Raw genomic sequence first — 16701 nt, forward strand, 5'->3', positions numbered from 1 at the left:
AGATGAAGCAGATGTACTTTAAATATTTCTGATTATATTAGTAAATGTACAAATATATATATATATATATATATAATACATATATTTATTACAGAACTCTCCATGATGGTTTCTTTGTAACTGAACACTCTACAAGGTGACTTCTTCTAGCTGCTCTCTCTCTACAGGGTGAATTGTTTGTAGCTGAATGATCTACAAGGTAACTTCTTCTAGCTGATCTCTCTACAGGGAGATTTCTTTGTAGCTGAACACTCTACAGGTGATTTGTTTGCAGCTGAACCCTCTACATGATGGTTTCTTTTTAGCTGAACTCTCTACAAGGTAACTTCTTCTAGCTGATCTCTCTACAGGTAGATTTGTTTGTAGCTGAACTCTCTACAGGTGATTTGTTTGCAGCTGAACTCTTTACATGATGGTTTCTTTGTAGCTGAATTCTCTGCAAGGTAACTTCTTCTATTGATCTTTCTACAGGGTGATTTGTTTGTAGCTGAACTCTCTACAAGAAAACTTCTTCTAGCTGATATCTCTACGGGGAGATTTGTTTGTAGCTGAACTCTCTACAGGTGATTTGTTTGCAGCTGAACTCTCTACATGATGGTTTCTTTGTAGCTGAACATTCTACAGGTGATTTGTTGGCAGCTGAACCCTCTGTATGATGGTTTCTTTGTAGCTGAATTCTCTGCAAGGTAACTTCTTCTATTGATCTTTCTACAGGGTGATTTGTTTGTAGCTGAACTCTCTACAAGAAAACTTCTTCTAGCTGATCTCTCTACAGGGAGATTTGTTTGTAGCTGAACTCTCTACAGGTGATTTGTTTGCAGCTGAACTCTCATACATGATGGTTTCTTTGTAGCTGAACTCTCTACAAGGTAACTTCTTCTAGCTGATCTCTCTACAGGGAGATTTGTTTGTAGCTGAAATCTCTACATGATGGCTTCTTTGTAGCTGAATTCTCTACAAGGTAACTTCTTCTATTGATCTTTCTACAGGGTGATTTGTTTGTAGCTGAACTCTCTACAAGAAAACTTCTTCTAGCTGATGTCTCTACAGGGAGATTTTTCTGTAGCTGAACTCTCTACATGATGGTTTCTTTTTAGCTGAACTCTCTACAAGGTAACTTCTTCTAGCTGCGTGATGTCTCTACAAGGTCACTAGTTTGTAGCTGAACTCTCTACATATAACAGCACCTCACCAACCAGCACTCTGGCCTTTGTACCATCATGAAAGGACTTCACAAGCTTCCTTTGGTAACCCCATTTCAGCAAGAATATCCACAATCTTTCTCATAGGACAGTGCCATAGGCCTTATGAAGGTCCACAAAAAAATACCGTATCATATCATGTTCAATTGCCTTTTCAGCTAGTTGCCTAACCATAAAAACCAAAACTGTATAGCTGCATCCCCTTATAACCATGCTGTGACTCAGCCAACACCCTCCCGCCAATTTCTGCAAATGGTTTTTGCAATCCTGCCTAACAGTTTCCAAACAACATCTATCCCCCTTAAGTTGTCACAAAAATGTAAGTTGCCCAGAAACAACAGTAGTATCCTGCCAATCCTGTCACAGTATGCCACTTGCCTTTCTATCCAAACCACACCAATAAAGTCTGAGAATTTATTTTCGCAACCTTCAACATCTTCGACACCACTGTGTGGGAAGCTGAGGAAGTTGGGCAGTTTCCATCAGAAGACAGTGTTGGGTATAACTAACAGCAGTGGGAACAGCATATATCATCAGCTACAGTGAGTGCAATATGTACAAGGTTTGAAAACATTTATAGGCAGACTTGGCAGCACCCTATGTATGTAAGTCTAAGCAGTGGAGTTGCATAGATTTCGTTGCAATGAGTCAAAGGGACAGGAAATTTTGCTTGGATGTGAGAGTGAATAGGCTTAATATGTATAACACTAATCATCACCTCATGTATACAAAGTTGAAATTGGGGGCCAGGTCTTAAGAAGTCAGATTTAAAGAGAAAGCATTTGATGTACATAAGAAAACTCAGACCTTCTAGTGGACATAGTGTTAATGGTTGAACAGTTGTTGACCACTATATAACTACAACAGACAAGTGAATTGTAGCCAGAAGATGAAGCAGTGGAAGAGAAGTGGCAGGCAGTGAGTACTGCGTTAACATCTGCAGCTGAAGATACATTGGGAACATCATCTCATCATTAACCTGACTGGTCTGCAGACTCTCAGGGCACGTAGATTGCAGCCATTGTTGAACAGCAGGAATAGGACCTACTCTAAGAGGCTGGAAACTGGTTAACCAGAAGACCTGATCAGGTTTAAGGTAGCGAGAAGGAACGCAATTAAGACAAGGAGTGAGGGTGTTGGTTTAAGGAATACACAGTGGAAATTAAGCATGACCAATTTAGGGGTAGAAAGTATGGAATTGCATTAAAGACATGCAACATAACCTACATAGTAGTGATGGTACTGCAACAACCCAAGAATGGGACTGCAGCAGGTATCTTTTGGGCTATACAGCAAGACTGACAACACACATGACCTATATACACTAGTCACTTGGTATCAACAGACAGATGAGAATAAGCTCAGCTTGTGTAGCACTCCAAAAGCCTTAGAGGTACTAGCTAATCTATTCTCAAACCCACCAATAATTCTTCCATTACTTGTGATCAAGTATGGGAAACTGTCAATCAGGTCAATGAGGCCATCAAACACAACAAGAGGACACTTTTCAGCACCAAAGAACTTGCCACCTCCATATATACCCTAATAGCACTACACAAAGTAGCCCTTGAGCATGCCAACAGCACAGTATCATCAGCAAATTCCCTTTACTGCAGCAATGTTTCACTGGCATTCCTAGTAGACCTACAAAACAAATGATTGTCCTGCTTATACAGTATAGTGTGCTTACATCATCAATTTTCTTGACCTCTGACTGCCTTGCAGCAACAACACATGCATATAAATTGAACAAAGTAGGGGCCACTGCACACCTTTGATGGCAACCATTGGTGACCTCAAATTCCTCGTGTTTCTTTGTAACTGAACTCTCTACAAGGTGACTTCTTCTAGCCGATCTTTCTACAGGGTGATTTGTTTGTAGCTGAACTCTCTACATGATGGTTTCTTTTTAGCTGAACTCTCTACAAGGTAACTTCTTCTAGCTGTGTAATGTCTCTACAAGGTCACTAGTTTGTAGCTGAACTCTCTACATGGTGTTTCTTTGTAACTGAACTCTCTACAAGGTGACTTCTTCTAGCCGATCTCTCTACAGGGAGATTTGTTTGTAGCTGAACTCTCTACAGGTGATTTGTTTGCAGCTGAACTCTCTACATGGTGGTTGCTTTGTAGCTGAACACTCTACAGGTGATTTGTTTGCAGCTGAACCCTCTGTATGATGGTTTCTTTGTAGCTGAATTCTCTGCAAGGTAACTTCTTCTATTGATCTTTCTACAGGGTGATTTGTTTGTAGCTGAACTCTCTACAAGAAAACTTCTTCTAGCTGATGTCTCTACAGGGAGATTTGTTTGTAGCTGAACTCTCTACATGAAGGTTTCTTTTTAGCTGAACTCTCTACAAGGTAACTTCTTCTAGCTGCGTGATGTCTCTACAAGGTCACTAGTTTGTAGCTGAACTCTCTACATGGTGTTTCTTTGTAACTGAACTCTCTACAAGGTGACTTCTTCTAGCCGATCTCTCTACAGGGAGATTTGTTTGTAGCTGAACTCTCTACATGGTGGTTTCTTTGTAGCTGAACTCTATAATATACAAGGTGATTTCTTCTAGCTGAACTATCTCTTTCCATAGTTGCATGAACTCACTACAAGGTAACTTCTTCTAGCTGATCTCTCTACAGGTTGAATTGTTTGTAGCTGATCTCTTTACAGGTTGACTTGTTTGTAGCTGATCTCTATACAGGTTACTTGTTTCTAGTTGATCTCTTGAATTCTCTTCAGGGTGACTGCTTTATTAGGATGACTGCTCTATTAGAGTATCTTGATTCGCACTTGCTGCACCAAGTTGGATTTCGTTTTATAACTCCATGGCTTTAAGTCTGATTCTTCTACACCATTGAAGAGCCTTACTAAGATGATTACTCCATCTATACAGCGACTTTCAAATCATTATCCAAAGCTGTTTATCTGGTAGGCGTGGCAAGCAGTCGTTTTTTATTAGCTAATCTCGATTGCATAATTGTTACACACTGTTGGTTTTTTCATTGTATCTTCCTGGTTTTTAACTCGATTTCTTTCAAAGCACAAAAGGTTTGAGGTTCAATAGTTTACCGATTTACTCACCAATTTTCATTATCAATGGCCTGCATGTATATTTGTATATTTACATGTTGCTGTGTATTTGCTCACTAATAAATTCACTTGTTCATTTTGTGCACACTATATGAGAGGTATCATTTGATTGTCTGCTATAGAACTACGTATATAGTATAGTTATATGATTGAATCGTGCACTTTATAAAACTTTCCACAAATATCAATATCTAATCCAAAACAGCCAAGCTGTAAAAAAAGTGTGCGGCCCTTGAAAAGGCTATGGTGAAAAAAGATGTGAAATCCAAGGTGGCGGCCAAGAAATGGCTGTGATGGTAGGTTAATGGTAAAAATTTTAATAATGACAATTCAGGTAAATTTTGTGAAGCGGCACAAAAATTCACCTGAATTGTCGTTATTAAAATTTTTACCATTAACCTACCATCACAGCCATTTCTTGGCCGCCACCTTGGATTTCACATCTTTTTTCACCATAGCCTTTTCAAGGGCCGCACACTTTTTTTACAGCTTGGCTGTTTTGGATTAGATTTCATTTCTTTTTGTATTTGTATACCCCAAAGCCGGCCTATGGCCAGCTTTGGGACTTTTTTAACCTATGTTTTTTTTCTTTACTACAGGAAGAAGAAAAGATGAAGTAGATGTACTTTAAATATTTTATCAGTAAATGTACAAATTATATATATAATACATATGGGACCGGATTTGCGAAAAGGGGCCTTCCACACACATCCAATTTGCCAACTTTGACAATTGATAACTTCAGATTGGAAAGAGCTATTGCCTTGAAATTTGGGCAGTGGTGATTTCTTTGCAGCTGAACTCTCCACATGATGATTTCTTTGTAGCTGAACTCTCTACAAGGTAATTTCTTCTAGCTGATCTCTCTACAGGGAGATTTGTTTGTAGCTGAACTCTCTACAAGAAAACTTCTTCTAGCTGATCTCTCTACAGGAGATTGGTTTGTAGCTGAACTCTATACAGGTGATTTGTTTCTAGCTGAACTCTCTACATGGCGGTTTCTTTGTAGCTGAACCCTCTACAACGTAACTTCTTCTAACTGATCTCTCTACTGGATGACTTATTTGTAGCTGATCTCTCTACAAGATGATTTGTTTCTAGCTGAACTATCTACAGGGTGATCTATTTGTATCTGAACTTTCTACTGGGTGAGTTTGTTTATAGCTGATCTCTCTACATGATGGTTTCTTTGTAGTTGAACTCTCTACAGAGTGATTTGTTTCTAGCTGAACTCTCTACAGGGTGATCAATTCGCAGCTGAATCCTCTACAAGGTAGCTTCTTCTAGCTGATTTCTCTATAGTGTGAATTGTTTGTAGATGAAATCTCTGCAGAGTGATTTGTTTGTAGCTGAACTCATTACAATATGACGTTTTATAGCTGAGCTTACTCTTGTTTCTAACTGATCTCTCTAAACAGTAACTTGTTATAATTAGTAAAGCTGAACTCTTTACAGGGTAGATTTTGGTTGTTAAACTCTCTGCATGAAGATGTGTTCGTAGCAGAATTCTCTACAGAGTGAATTGTTTGTAGCTGAACTCTCTACAGGGTGCATGACTTGTTGATAGCTGAACTCTCTTCAGTGTGACTTGTAATAATTATACAGCAATATATGTGTAGCTGAATTCTCTACAGGGTGACTTGCTTGTAGCTGAACTGTCTACAATACTAACTGGTTGCTGCTGAACTCCCTATAGCATAACTTGCAAAGTAATAGAAATCTCTAATGGAGTAAGTCATGAACAAGCTAAATGCTCTATTAGGGTGACTGTTCTATTAGAGTATCTTAATCTCGCATTAGCTACACGGTCAGCTCACTGCTCTAGGCAGTTTGCCTGGTAGACGTGAAAATTATTGGTATTTTTATTTATGAGTCTCGATTGTGCAATTTGACATACCTTCGGTTTGGTGTCATATCTCCATGATCTTTATTTCAATTTCTTTCAAAGTACCAAAAGGCACTCCTACAATGGTTGATCTATCCACAAAACGATTTTCAACTCATTTAATGAAACAATTTACACTGTAGGCATGACACCAAATCGATCTTGTTTTACACAAATAATTGGTCATAAATCCTTAACCGTTCATTGGATTTGTACCGCATTTGATACTAGGATTCACCTTTGGACTGCCTTTCTGAGTGCCAAATTTCAAGGTGATCGGAGTATGCTTTTGCGTTTTATAGAAATTTTTGCAAGTGTGCAAAAAGGTAAAGAAAAAAACCCAAAATTTTGGCTGCTCATAACTCGAAAATGCTATGGGCGATTTCCTCAAATTTGAAATATGGACTGCTCTAGCTGGCAGGCAACTCTGCAGGTTCCAATCGGATAAGGTATCACCGAGATATAAAGATGTGAAAATGACATTTTCTTTCTTCTTGTTAATATACCCATAGTGTGACGCGCCGGCTTCTTGGGCCACACGACACACTATTGTGTGTCTTGATATAAACATGTATAAACACTCTAATAAAGATCAATTCCACTGTTTTCATGATAATTATAATAATAAGCAATTAATAAGATAATTATAAACATGTGTGCATGAGTTAAAAGCTTCATTTCTGCATGTAAGTATATATGCACACCCATTCTATGTTATGGTGTGGATGGTGGATGTTGGTGACCAGTGTATTCATCAGAGGGAAATTCATCTCTAATCCTAGCAACTGCACAGGAAGGTAGAACTACACGCCGGTGCCTACCAATGTGCATAGTTCCACCCCCACCATGTTACCTTATGATAAGCCAGATAACAATACTTTCTACAAATAAAACATATATGTGGGATATACACTGCATTCAAAACTGCTGAACTGTAGCTTTACTTCACCTATATTCATTACTTGGCACATCACTCTTCTCATAATGATGCCGGTGGCTATGAAATTTAGAACTATAGTACATAAACAAGCATTGTGAATGTCTGGATGCTGTGGAATACAAGTAGGAGGCGGATCACCAAGTAGCAATATTAATGCAGCCAATTCTTTAATTTCTTTACAACAAATAGATTCACGTGCAGTAGTTATTGAGCGGCAATGTCCACATGTGCACTTTTAGTAAGAGTAGTATGTAGCTACCTATAGTTCACTGAATAAAAGTAGACTGAACTTATCAATCAGTGTTTCCCACTTGGATAACTGAAGGGCTCTCTTCAACTATAAATATGTCACTTGGAGTCTCACTAGACGAAAGCTCAGGTTTGAAAAGATAGGGATAAACATCAGTGTGAGTGAAAATTTCCAAACCAGACAAGGTCTTCATCAAGATCTTCACTGCTGGAGTCATCGTTACTATCACTAGCAGAACCAGTCAGTACTGATTCATCATTAGAATCAACGCTAAAGTTCTTCTCAACAATCTCTGCCAATCTCTTCCATTGGTAGACAGTAACACTTTCCATTGATAGCTAATGTTAACTTATCAATCGCAGAACCGTAGATGACATCAAGAATTTAAATTAAACTTGCAGTTGTGTTATAGGAAGTGACGTTTTATCACTCTTTAGTGGTTATATCTCAATGTAAACACATAATTTAATTCTAAAAATGCTGTTATGCATACTGAATGGTTATATAACTCTTTATCAACAAAATTGTAAATGTCAACATTGCTCTGCAGTTGCCCTTTAACATCAGTGAGAAGTAAATTAATGACGTAGTTACTTTATTGATGTCATAACTAGTTCATGTGTTCATTCTCTATGCATAAGTTTGTCATATTTTTTTGTGTGTACATATGTAGATAATGTTCCAAAAAACTTGAAGTGGGGTAATCTTTTAGAAGTTGGTTCTTTTGGAAAAGTATGTATTATGTGTGCTAATAATTATGTGATATTAATGTACTATATGTATATGTGTTCCCACAGTGCACACATATGTACCTACCATCATACTGTACATGTCCATTAGTATGTTACACACTTTCAGTGTTTACATAAAATGTGTGTTAAACTGAAATTCCTGCACTGACACATTTTAACAAAGTATTATAAGCAACTTTTACTTACTTAATACCTTGCATGCTATTGAACTACCGTACGCAAGAAAATTTTGACATTAGAAAAATTTGACGAATTCAGACTTCAGCAGATTTGATGAATAAAATGTTGATGAAAATCAAGAAATTGTAGGCAAAACCTGTACTTTTAAGGGTGCTTATAAACATTTGACGAATTTAAATTTGACGTTTTAAACCGATTCATCAAATTCGTTAAATTTTTTGACGTCAAAATTTCCTTGCGTGCGGTATAATAATTACATGACCTGCTGAGCAAAAATTAGCCATTTTCACACATTCCTCGGATTCCATTTTATTGCTTCTCTGCTATGTATGGTAGCAAAGGAGTGGACAGCAAAATTTTCAGCCTTTTGTGATGAATAGTCTTGGAGGTTTTTTAAAATTTTTTTTACTATCTAATTCATCCAAATAGGAAGGGGTGGCACCAAAAGGCTAGGCCTGCATGAGGGTGCTTCCCCAAGTTATAGCACTAGAAAGTAGGAACAGAAATAAAGTTACAGGCGCAATAATAACTCACGAATGAAGCTGCAAAGACAGAATTTGGCTTAGTCTGTTCACCATTAAGTAACACAATGATCAAGGTATTGTATTTTGACTGTACGTTTCCATGTGGATAAAGAAGAACGTCACTTCAACAATTAAATGATGACAGCAAACTTTATTTCTACAGTAAGCTCCCGTCAATTATGTACTGTATGCTGTACAGATATGAAATAAAGATTATCTTACTCCCACTGAACAGGAGAATCTGATGGTGTGTACAGATTTTATTAATTAAATTTGAGCTTTGTTGCAGTACATACTGAAACAGTTAAAATGTGCAAAAATTTTATGTATCTTCTGTATTCTTACCAAGTTTATTTCAATACATTTTTATAACAATACAATTTTTCAATAATGATGACCAGCTTTTCTCAGCAAATCACATATTCAATTGCTGTATGTATATATACTATGCAGTGCATGTAAGTCACATGCGTGGCATAGCTATAGACTTTCTGTGATAGTAGAACATAAGTAGGGCACACCTTCTCATCAATTCTGCCAGTTGCGTAGCCAAGGGAAACCCAGATTTCTCTAGGAGAGCGACACCTGCTTGCTTTTGCTGTTACAAACAAGAGACAAGTAGTGCATACCTTTGCAGCTCAATAATTTTGTTGTAAATCAGCAGTCCATACTGATATAAGTTCACAAATTACATCACATGATCCAATTAATTTTGGTGCTTTTTAGTTAATGCACATCATCATGTAATCCACATTTTAGGCAGGGAAGAGAGGAGCATGAGAAAGGAGGATTCCAGTCCATTTTCACATCTGGAATACTGAATTGTGTACCAGCACAGATTCCTTTTGTTGGTGGGGTAAAACGAACTAAAGTGGTACATAGATGAAAAATAGATTCTTTGGTGTTAAGTCGGTTGGAAGTGAAAAATTGCAATTGGTGGCTGAAGTAAGTTGTACGATGGTTGTCTCAAGAGTCAGGCTGGAGTACAAAGAGTTGTGTACCTGAACTAGTACAGATGAGTTAAAGGAGACCAAGACAAGAGGTGTAATAAGTTAGTTTAAATTTCTAGCTTCTATATCATTCATGCAGTAGCATTAGACTAGTGAAATAAGGAACAGCAGTGTAGTGTATTATTAGCTAGCTAGATACATTTATGCACTTTTGAAACAGTTTTTAAATCAAATGTATACGGTCCACTAAGGATCGACTCGCAGTTAATTGCATGGGCTGAAATCTGTGAGTATGCCCACCCATCAATGAAGGCCTGGCTACGCCACTGAACTCCACCCCTGTAATTGTATATGCACAAAATTTGAGTCCATCTCACTGTGTAATCTTCATATATAAAGACACACGGTAGTGTATTGTGCAGCCAAGAAAACCGGAACACAATAGTGACAGGAAGAAAGAAAACAGTTTATTTCATGAGTGCATAGCTCCATGACCTCTTCTTCAAAGCACACCATTTTTGCATTATAGCTGTGCCACACAGCAAAATTGATTAAATTTGCAACAGCCATTTGTGAGATATGGGCATTCAAAGTTTTGCTTTAATCTCTTTGTTTTTTCATATGCCATACAGGGATACAAGGCTTCAATTTATTTTCGCACACTTTACAAAAATTACTATAAAATGCAAATGTGTAACTTGATTGCCTCAATATTTGGCACAAATGAAGAGCATCTAACATTGGATTCTCATGCCAAGTTTGTTGTGAATCTGGTGAATATCCAAGGAATTATGAGCATTTATTCACATAAAAAGAAGGATCAAACTTCTGTCATGGCTACAAGGTTAACCAAGCATAGGAATAACCTGTGTAGATAGGCTGATCATCTTAGCAGTGCCTTTTGATAGTTTGAATAACAGCTACAAAGTAATAAAGCAAAAACCAAACAACTGTAAAATCGTGGGATCAAGTTATTCTAATAGAGCAGTCACTACTGGGTATAAAAGGTATACAAAAAATGCTGGAAAAAACAAAGAAGCTCATCAGAGTTCAAACCAGGGACCTCCACACCTAACACCTGCATCCTTAACCACTGCTATCTTGGCTGTCACCTACTTAATTTCTGATTTATCTGCTATATTTTATACAATCATTATCTAATAAATACACAAAATATTAGAATTTTTAAGTAGAGTAGGGATCATAGCACATCAATAAAAAGTACTGGAATGAGTTGGAGCAGTCCATGATATTAAAACAATAAGAAGTGTTACATCCCTACTATGCTCAAAATACCATAACGGAAATGCACAGTAGGGATATAACACTTCTTATTATTGTTTACTGTGATTTAATATCATGGACTACTCCAAATGGTTTCAGTGATTTTTATCAATGTGTAATGGCGTTGTGAACTGGATAATGTATATAATGTGTATGTGTACACATGCATAGAGTTGAGTAGTATGCGTTAATAAGAAGAGTAGTAAAGAACCGCGTGGTCCAGTTCTTGTCCTGTAATGGGGCACCCCAGCCTGTTACAGTGGAGGTCCTACCGAGATTTGAACCAGATAAGTGAGAGAAGACAGTGGAGTTGTGATTCCAGAAGAAGAAAGATGTTTTTCTGATCTGTTCCCAGTGTGAGGTGAACCGACTAGGGTAGTCGTTCGATTGAGACGTTGTCCAGGTGCAGGAGACCTGACAAGAGCTTAAGAGCCCTATAGCGAGATTCCCCCTGGTAAAGGAGACTGGACGTGGGACTAAGTATCGTCATGACAGCTGCAGTACAAGGCCAGTTGAAGAGAGGCGTGTGCATCTCATTGGATCGCAGGACTCCCAGGAGCTCTGTGTGTATGTGAGAGAGAGGAGCAATCCAGACTAGAGAACCGATTCTTGTAATTTGCTTGAAAGTCCAGTAGGAGACGACTGTGTAGGGGTGGCAGTTGGGTTCGCGTCTGTGGAAGGGACATTGCAGAGGTTCTGTCTACCAAGTGCGGAGTCTGCTGTGTTTGCTAACAAGTGCTCAGTGAATAGTTGTTGACTGTCTATAGCTGAACTTAGGAAGTGTCGGATGCGTTGTTCGTACTGTTTCTTCTGTTGTAGCTGGTACTCTCTGTCTCTTTTTTGAAATGTAGTCAAATAAGGCCAAGTAGGTTTAAGCTGGTCTGAAACTTAAGGTATGTCTGTTCTTACTTTTCTCCCCATAAGGACAGGTGAAAGTTTGCACCATGGTAGGGGTGTTGCCGTGTAACTATGTAGAACCATATAAGGATCTGTGGAGTTGTTCAAAAGCCCTTTTACTGTCTTCACCATTCTCTCCACCAACCCATTGCTTTGGAGATACTTTGGGCTGCTGGTGATTTGAAGTTAACATCATTGGATCCTTTGATGACCTTGGTGAATTTTGGTGAGAATCTCTTTATGTAAGTGGCTTCGTATCACTATTCTGTTGCCAAACAGTAGGAGCGCATTGTGAAGACTAAACTGACCACAACATTTCTAGTAAACCATCAAGTCTGTGGGCACCTTGTACTTACTTGGCCAACCATTTTTGCAGTAGTCAATGAGTTTGCTACACCTTCTGTCTTCTTTGACAAGTGTAGAGAGTTGTTCACTGCTGGCAGGTACCTGTGAAGTAATTGCTGATATGAAGTGTTCTACATATGTGACCAAATTTTGGAAAATCACCCATATGGGTGCATTTGACACCTAAAATATTTAATGATCAAATCACAAACTTTATACCGTAAATCTATTTGTTGATGGTTGTACACCATACTCAATACCTTGAATTACAAGAAAATTATTCAAAATATTTTCAAAACTGTCCCCTGCTTTTATTAGCAACCCACTAAACTTGAAAATTAGCTCAGCTTTAAAAAAGATGTGACCTCAAAAACAGCCAGGGTAAAAAATGATGTGAAATTCAATGTAGTGGCCAAGAAATGGCTTTGATAGTAGTTTAACAGCAAAAAAATATATAACTACACTTCAGGTGAATTTGGTGCCAAATCCTACTGAAACTTGGAGGAGGCAATGCAAATTCACCAGAATTGTAGTTGTAAATTTTTTTATGATTAGCCTACCATCACAGCCATTTCTTGGCCGCCACCTTTGATTTCATATAATTATTTTCACCTAAGCTTTTTGGAGGCAGCACCCTTCTTTACAGCTTCACTGTTTTTTGATTAGATTTAATTTTCTTGTACAACTGCATGTGTATGTTAGTCTGTATGCATCATATGTATGTATATCAGGGATTGTAGATAAAAATTCTTGAGGCAAGGTAGGTCACCTACTCCTGCAGATGTGCCTGTGGACTTTTAATGCCTAATTCAATCATGGTTATAGACTTCTATGTATTAATGTCCACTGGTATAATCTGCAGGTTTTATTTATATAAGTACAGAGAAAAATTTGGAATTTTCAACTAGAGTAGGGACCATAGCACATCGATAAAAAGTACTGAAACAAGTTGGAGTAGTGCACGATATTAAATCACAGTAAAACAATAAGGAGTGTTATATCCCTACTGTGCTCAAGATACCATAATGGAAATGCACAGTAGGGTCCTGTAGGGATATAATACTTCTTATTGTTTTCCTGTAATTTAATATTGTGCACTACTCTAACTTGTTTCAGTACTTTTTCTCGATGTGCTATGGTCCCTACTCTAGTTGAAAATTCCAAATTTTTCTGTGTACTTGTTTGTTAACTTTTTTTGTAAATAATTATTATAACTGGTAAACTCACGTATACTTCATCTGAAATGGAACCGCGTGCCCCAATTATTGTCTGAAAAGTGAAGTATCCATTACGCTTCGTTGTCAGCTTTGTGCAACCAGTTATACAGCATTTCGAATCAAGAAAGCACCTCTGCAATCCACGCATACTGAAAGAAATGGTGTCGTGCGCCCTAGTTATATCAATTATCATCTGAAAAGTGAAGTATTCATTACACTTCGTTGTCGACTATGTTCAACCTCGTTATACAGCAGTACGAATCAAGAACTGTTTGAAAAGCACCTCTGCTACCAAAATGGCTGCTATGACAAATACGGACGATTTCCATTACGCGGAAGGGAAGCCATCACGTGCTATCGCCAAATCGACCTTTTTGCTGTCAGCAAAGATGAATGGGACACAAAGGAGGACACTGGTAAGTCCATGAAGAATGCATTGTACAAACTGCAGTATGTAAAAAGGCACATGTCGGGCCAAAGTGACGTCGAACAGTGAAAAAATCAAGCCTGTAGCCTTAGCCGTTATTGAGTTACGCTTGTCTGAAGGCATCAGTCAGTCAGTCACTAGAAAATTCCGTTAAATAAATTATTTTTAAAATTCCGTAGCAACTTGTTGAAAGCATTTTGGGTCATTCTGAAAGCTTGTTTGGGCTTAGTTTTACCTAACCAATACTGCCTCATCGTCGCCAGGGGAAATTGAGGCTGTTTTTTGGGTGATATTATTTTGCGGGCCATGCCTACTCCTTTGTGGTCCCTACTATACGGTTACTATTGTACCATATGATCCTTGGTTGAACTCAAAATTCATAATAATTATTTTTCTTTTACAACTTCCCTCGATTGTTGTACGTATCTTCACAGCTGCTTGTGATGTGAAAACTGTAACTTTCATATTTTAATTGAGTTTCCCAGGTATGTAAGTATTCCCAAATCCAGTTACATATTTTAAAGAGAAAAATACTACTATTGATCTACATGTACATACGGTACTGCTCAAATGCAATGTCATCTTGTGAGATTACGAGCAATTAAATATCTCACTGTTTAAGAGGTGTATCACCTGTTTTGTTCTAAGTATTCATCTCAAATGAAACTGAATGAATACTTGCAAACGAATAGAGTGCTGCACTCTGTAATTAGCAAGTTTTAAAATTATTTGCACTCTTGCAAGACAAAGTTACATTTGAGCAATACAGTAAAATAATTATTGTATTGCATCACCTTGTTGTTCAAATCTATAAGGTGTATCAGTGTTACTGTGAAGACACTGGAGAAGAAATAGCTGCTAAAGTGATTGAAATTCACCCTAACTCAAATGAAAAGGTGTGAATACATATGTACTGGTGTTTTGCTATTCAGCTTGTTATTGATAGGAGCTTGTGTCCTTAGAGAAAGAAATCAACATGTTGAAAAATCTACAGCATGATCGGATTGTGGTATATCATGGAACAAGGAGAACTAAAACAAGAGTAAATGTATTCATGGAGTACATGTCAGGGGTGAGCAACACAGTTGTGATAGTTCAGTTTTTATTTGATTTATGGCACGTGTAAACTATTGTTTCAAGGATGCATACAGTGACCTTGGTAGTTTAAAGAACCTTTGAAATCGGAAACATTTGAATGGAATAGGAAAGAGCCAATATAGTGAGTTTTGTGAGATTTGCATTCATTCACATCTGCCAGTGTTCTTTGTTAGGAGTAGGCATGAGGCTATTATGCTCCAAAAATTTAGCATTATGCTTTTGAGCAGTGCTCAAAAAATCACCTATTATGCTTTTGAGAATTGCCCATTATTCCCAAAATTGTGCCACCATAATTGGCTGATAATGCCAGCTTATTGCTGTATCAGGCCATTTTCATTGATGTTTAAGCTTCAAATAGTCTTGAATTCTTTAGCTGGTTGCTGTATTAGAGTATTTCATTTCAATGTGGTTGTTTTATTAGAGTAAATAATATTTGATGACTGTTCTATTAGAGTTTCTGACTGCTCTATTAGAGCATCTCGATTTTTTAAATGGAATTGTAGAAGTTTAATACAGACTTCAGTTCGCTTTTACTTCATACGTGCAAGCTGCTCTTATGGGTGCATAAGGACAAATTGAACATAGGTAGATAGGTATGTAAACACACACACACACTTTTATGAAAAACAATTTCAGTAAATCAGGCACACACTCACAGGTGCTCTTTGGCTGCTGAATCACACAACAATGCTGTGTAACAAACTTTTGTTCACAATACATACAACTAGCAACTGTATCCTGCAATGTATCATGCATCTTAGTTATACACACCTACAATATATTAATAACTGAAACTAAGTTTGTACATGAATCTATAATTTCATATTTGAATTTTGTGCCAAGACCAAGCGGCACCAAACTCACGTGGATTGTTGTTATTAAAATTTTTACCGTTAACCTACCATCACAGCCATTTCTTTGCCGCCACCTTGGATTTCACATCATTTTTCACCATAGCCTTTCTGAGGGCAGCACTCTTTTTTTACAGCTTGGCTGTTTTGGATTACATTTCACTTCTTTCTGTATTTGTGTACCCCAAAGCCGGCCTATGGCCGGCTTTAGAACTTTTTAACCTATCATTTTTTATCTTTACCACAGGAAGAAGAAAATATGAAGCAGGGTGATTTCTTTGTAGCTGAACTCTCTACAAGGTGATCTTTCTAGCTGATCTCTCTACCGGATGACTTGTTTATAGCTGAACTCTCTACAAGGTAACTTCTTCTAGCTGATCTTTCTACAGGGTGATTTGTTTGTAGCTGAATTCTCTACAGGGCGATTTGTTTGTAGCTGAACTCTCTACATGGTAGTTTCTTTGTAGCTGAACTCTCTACAATGTAACTTCTTCTAGCTGAACTCTATACAGGGCGACTTGTTTCTAGCTGATCTCTCTACAGGATGACTAGTTTCTAACTGAACTCTCTACAGGGTGATCTGTTCATAACGAAACTTTCTACTGGGTGATTTGTTTGCAGCTGAACGCCCTACATGATGGTTTCTTTGTAACTGAACTCTCTACAAGGTAACTTTTTCTAGCTAATCTCTGTACAGGGCAATTTGTTTGTAGCTGAGTTCTCTACAGGGTGATTTATTTGAGCTGAACTCTCTACATGATGGTTTCTTTGTAGCTGAACTCTCTATTAGGTACCTTCTTCTAGCTGATCTGA

General features: G+C 37.7%; 1 protein-coding gene across 2 annotated transcripts in view; it reads left to right on the forward strand.

Moving 5' to 3' along the window:
• Positions 1-16701, forward strand: part of LOC136252219 (uncharacterized) — a 181781-nt gene that overhangs the window by 17148 nt on the left and 147932 nt on the right. For both annotated transcript variants that reach the window (XM_066044617.1, XM_066044624.1), the window contains exons 3-5: positions 8037-8095; positions 14755-14835; positions 14886-15011. In XM_066044617.1, coding sequence (XP_065900689.1) covers positions 8037-8095; positions 14755-14835; positions 14886-15011 — 266 coding nt within the window. The remainder of the gene's footprint in view (positions 1-8036; positions 8096-14754; positions 14836-14885; positions 15012-16701) is intronic.

Source organism: Dysidea avara, chromosome 1 (assembly GCF_963678975.1).
Source record: "Dysidea avara chromosome 1, odDysAvar1.4, whole genome shotgun sequence".
NCBI classification, from domain to species: Eukaryota; Metazoa; Porifera; class Demospongiae; order Dictyoceratida; family Dysideidae; genus Dysidea; species Dysidea avara.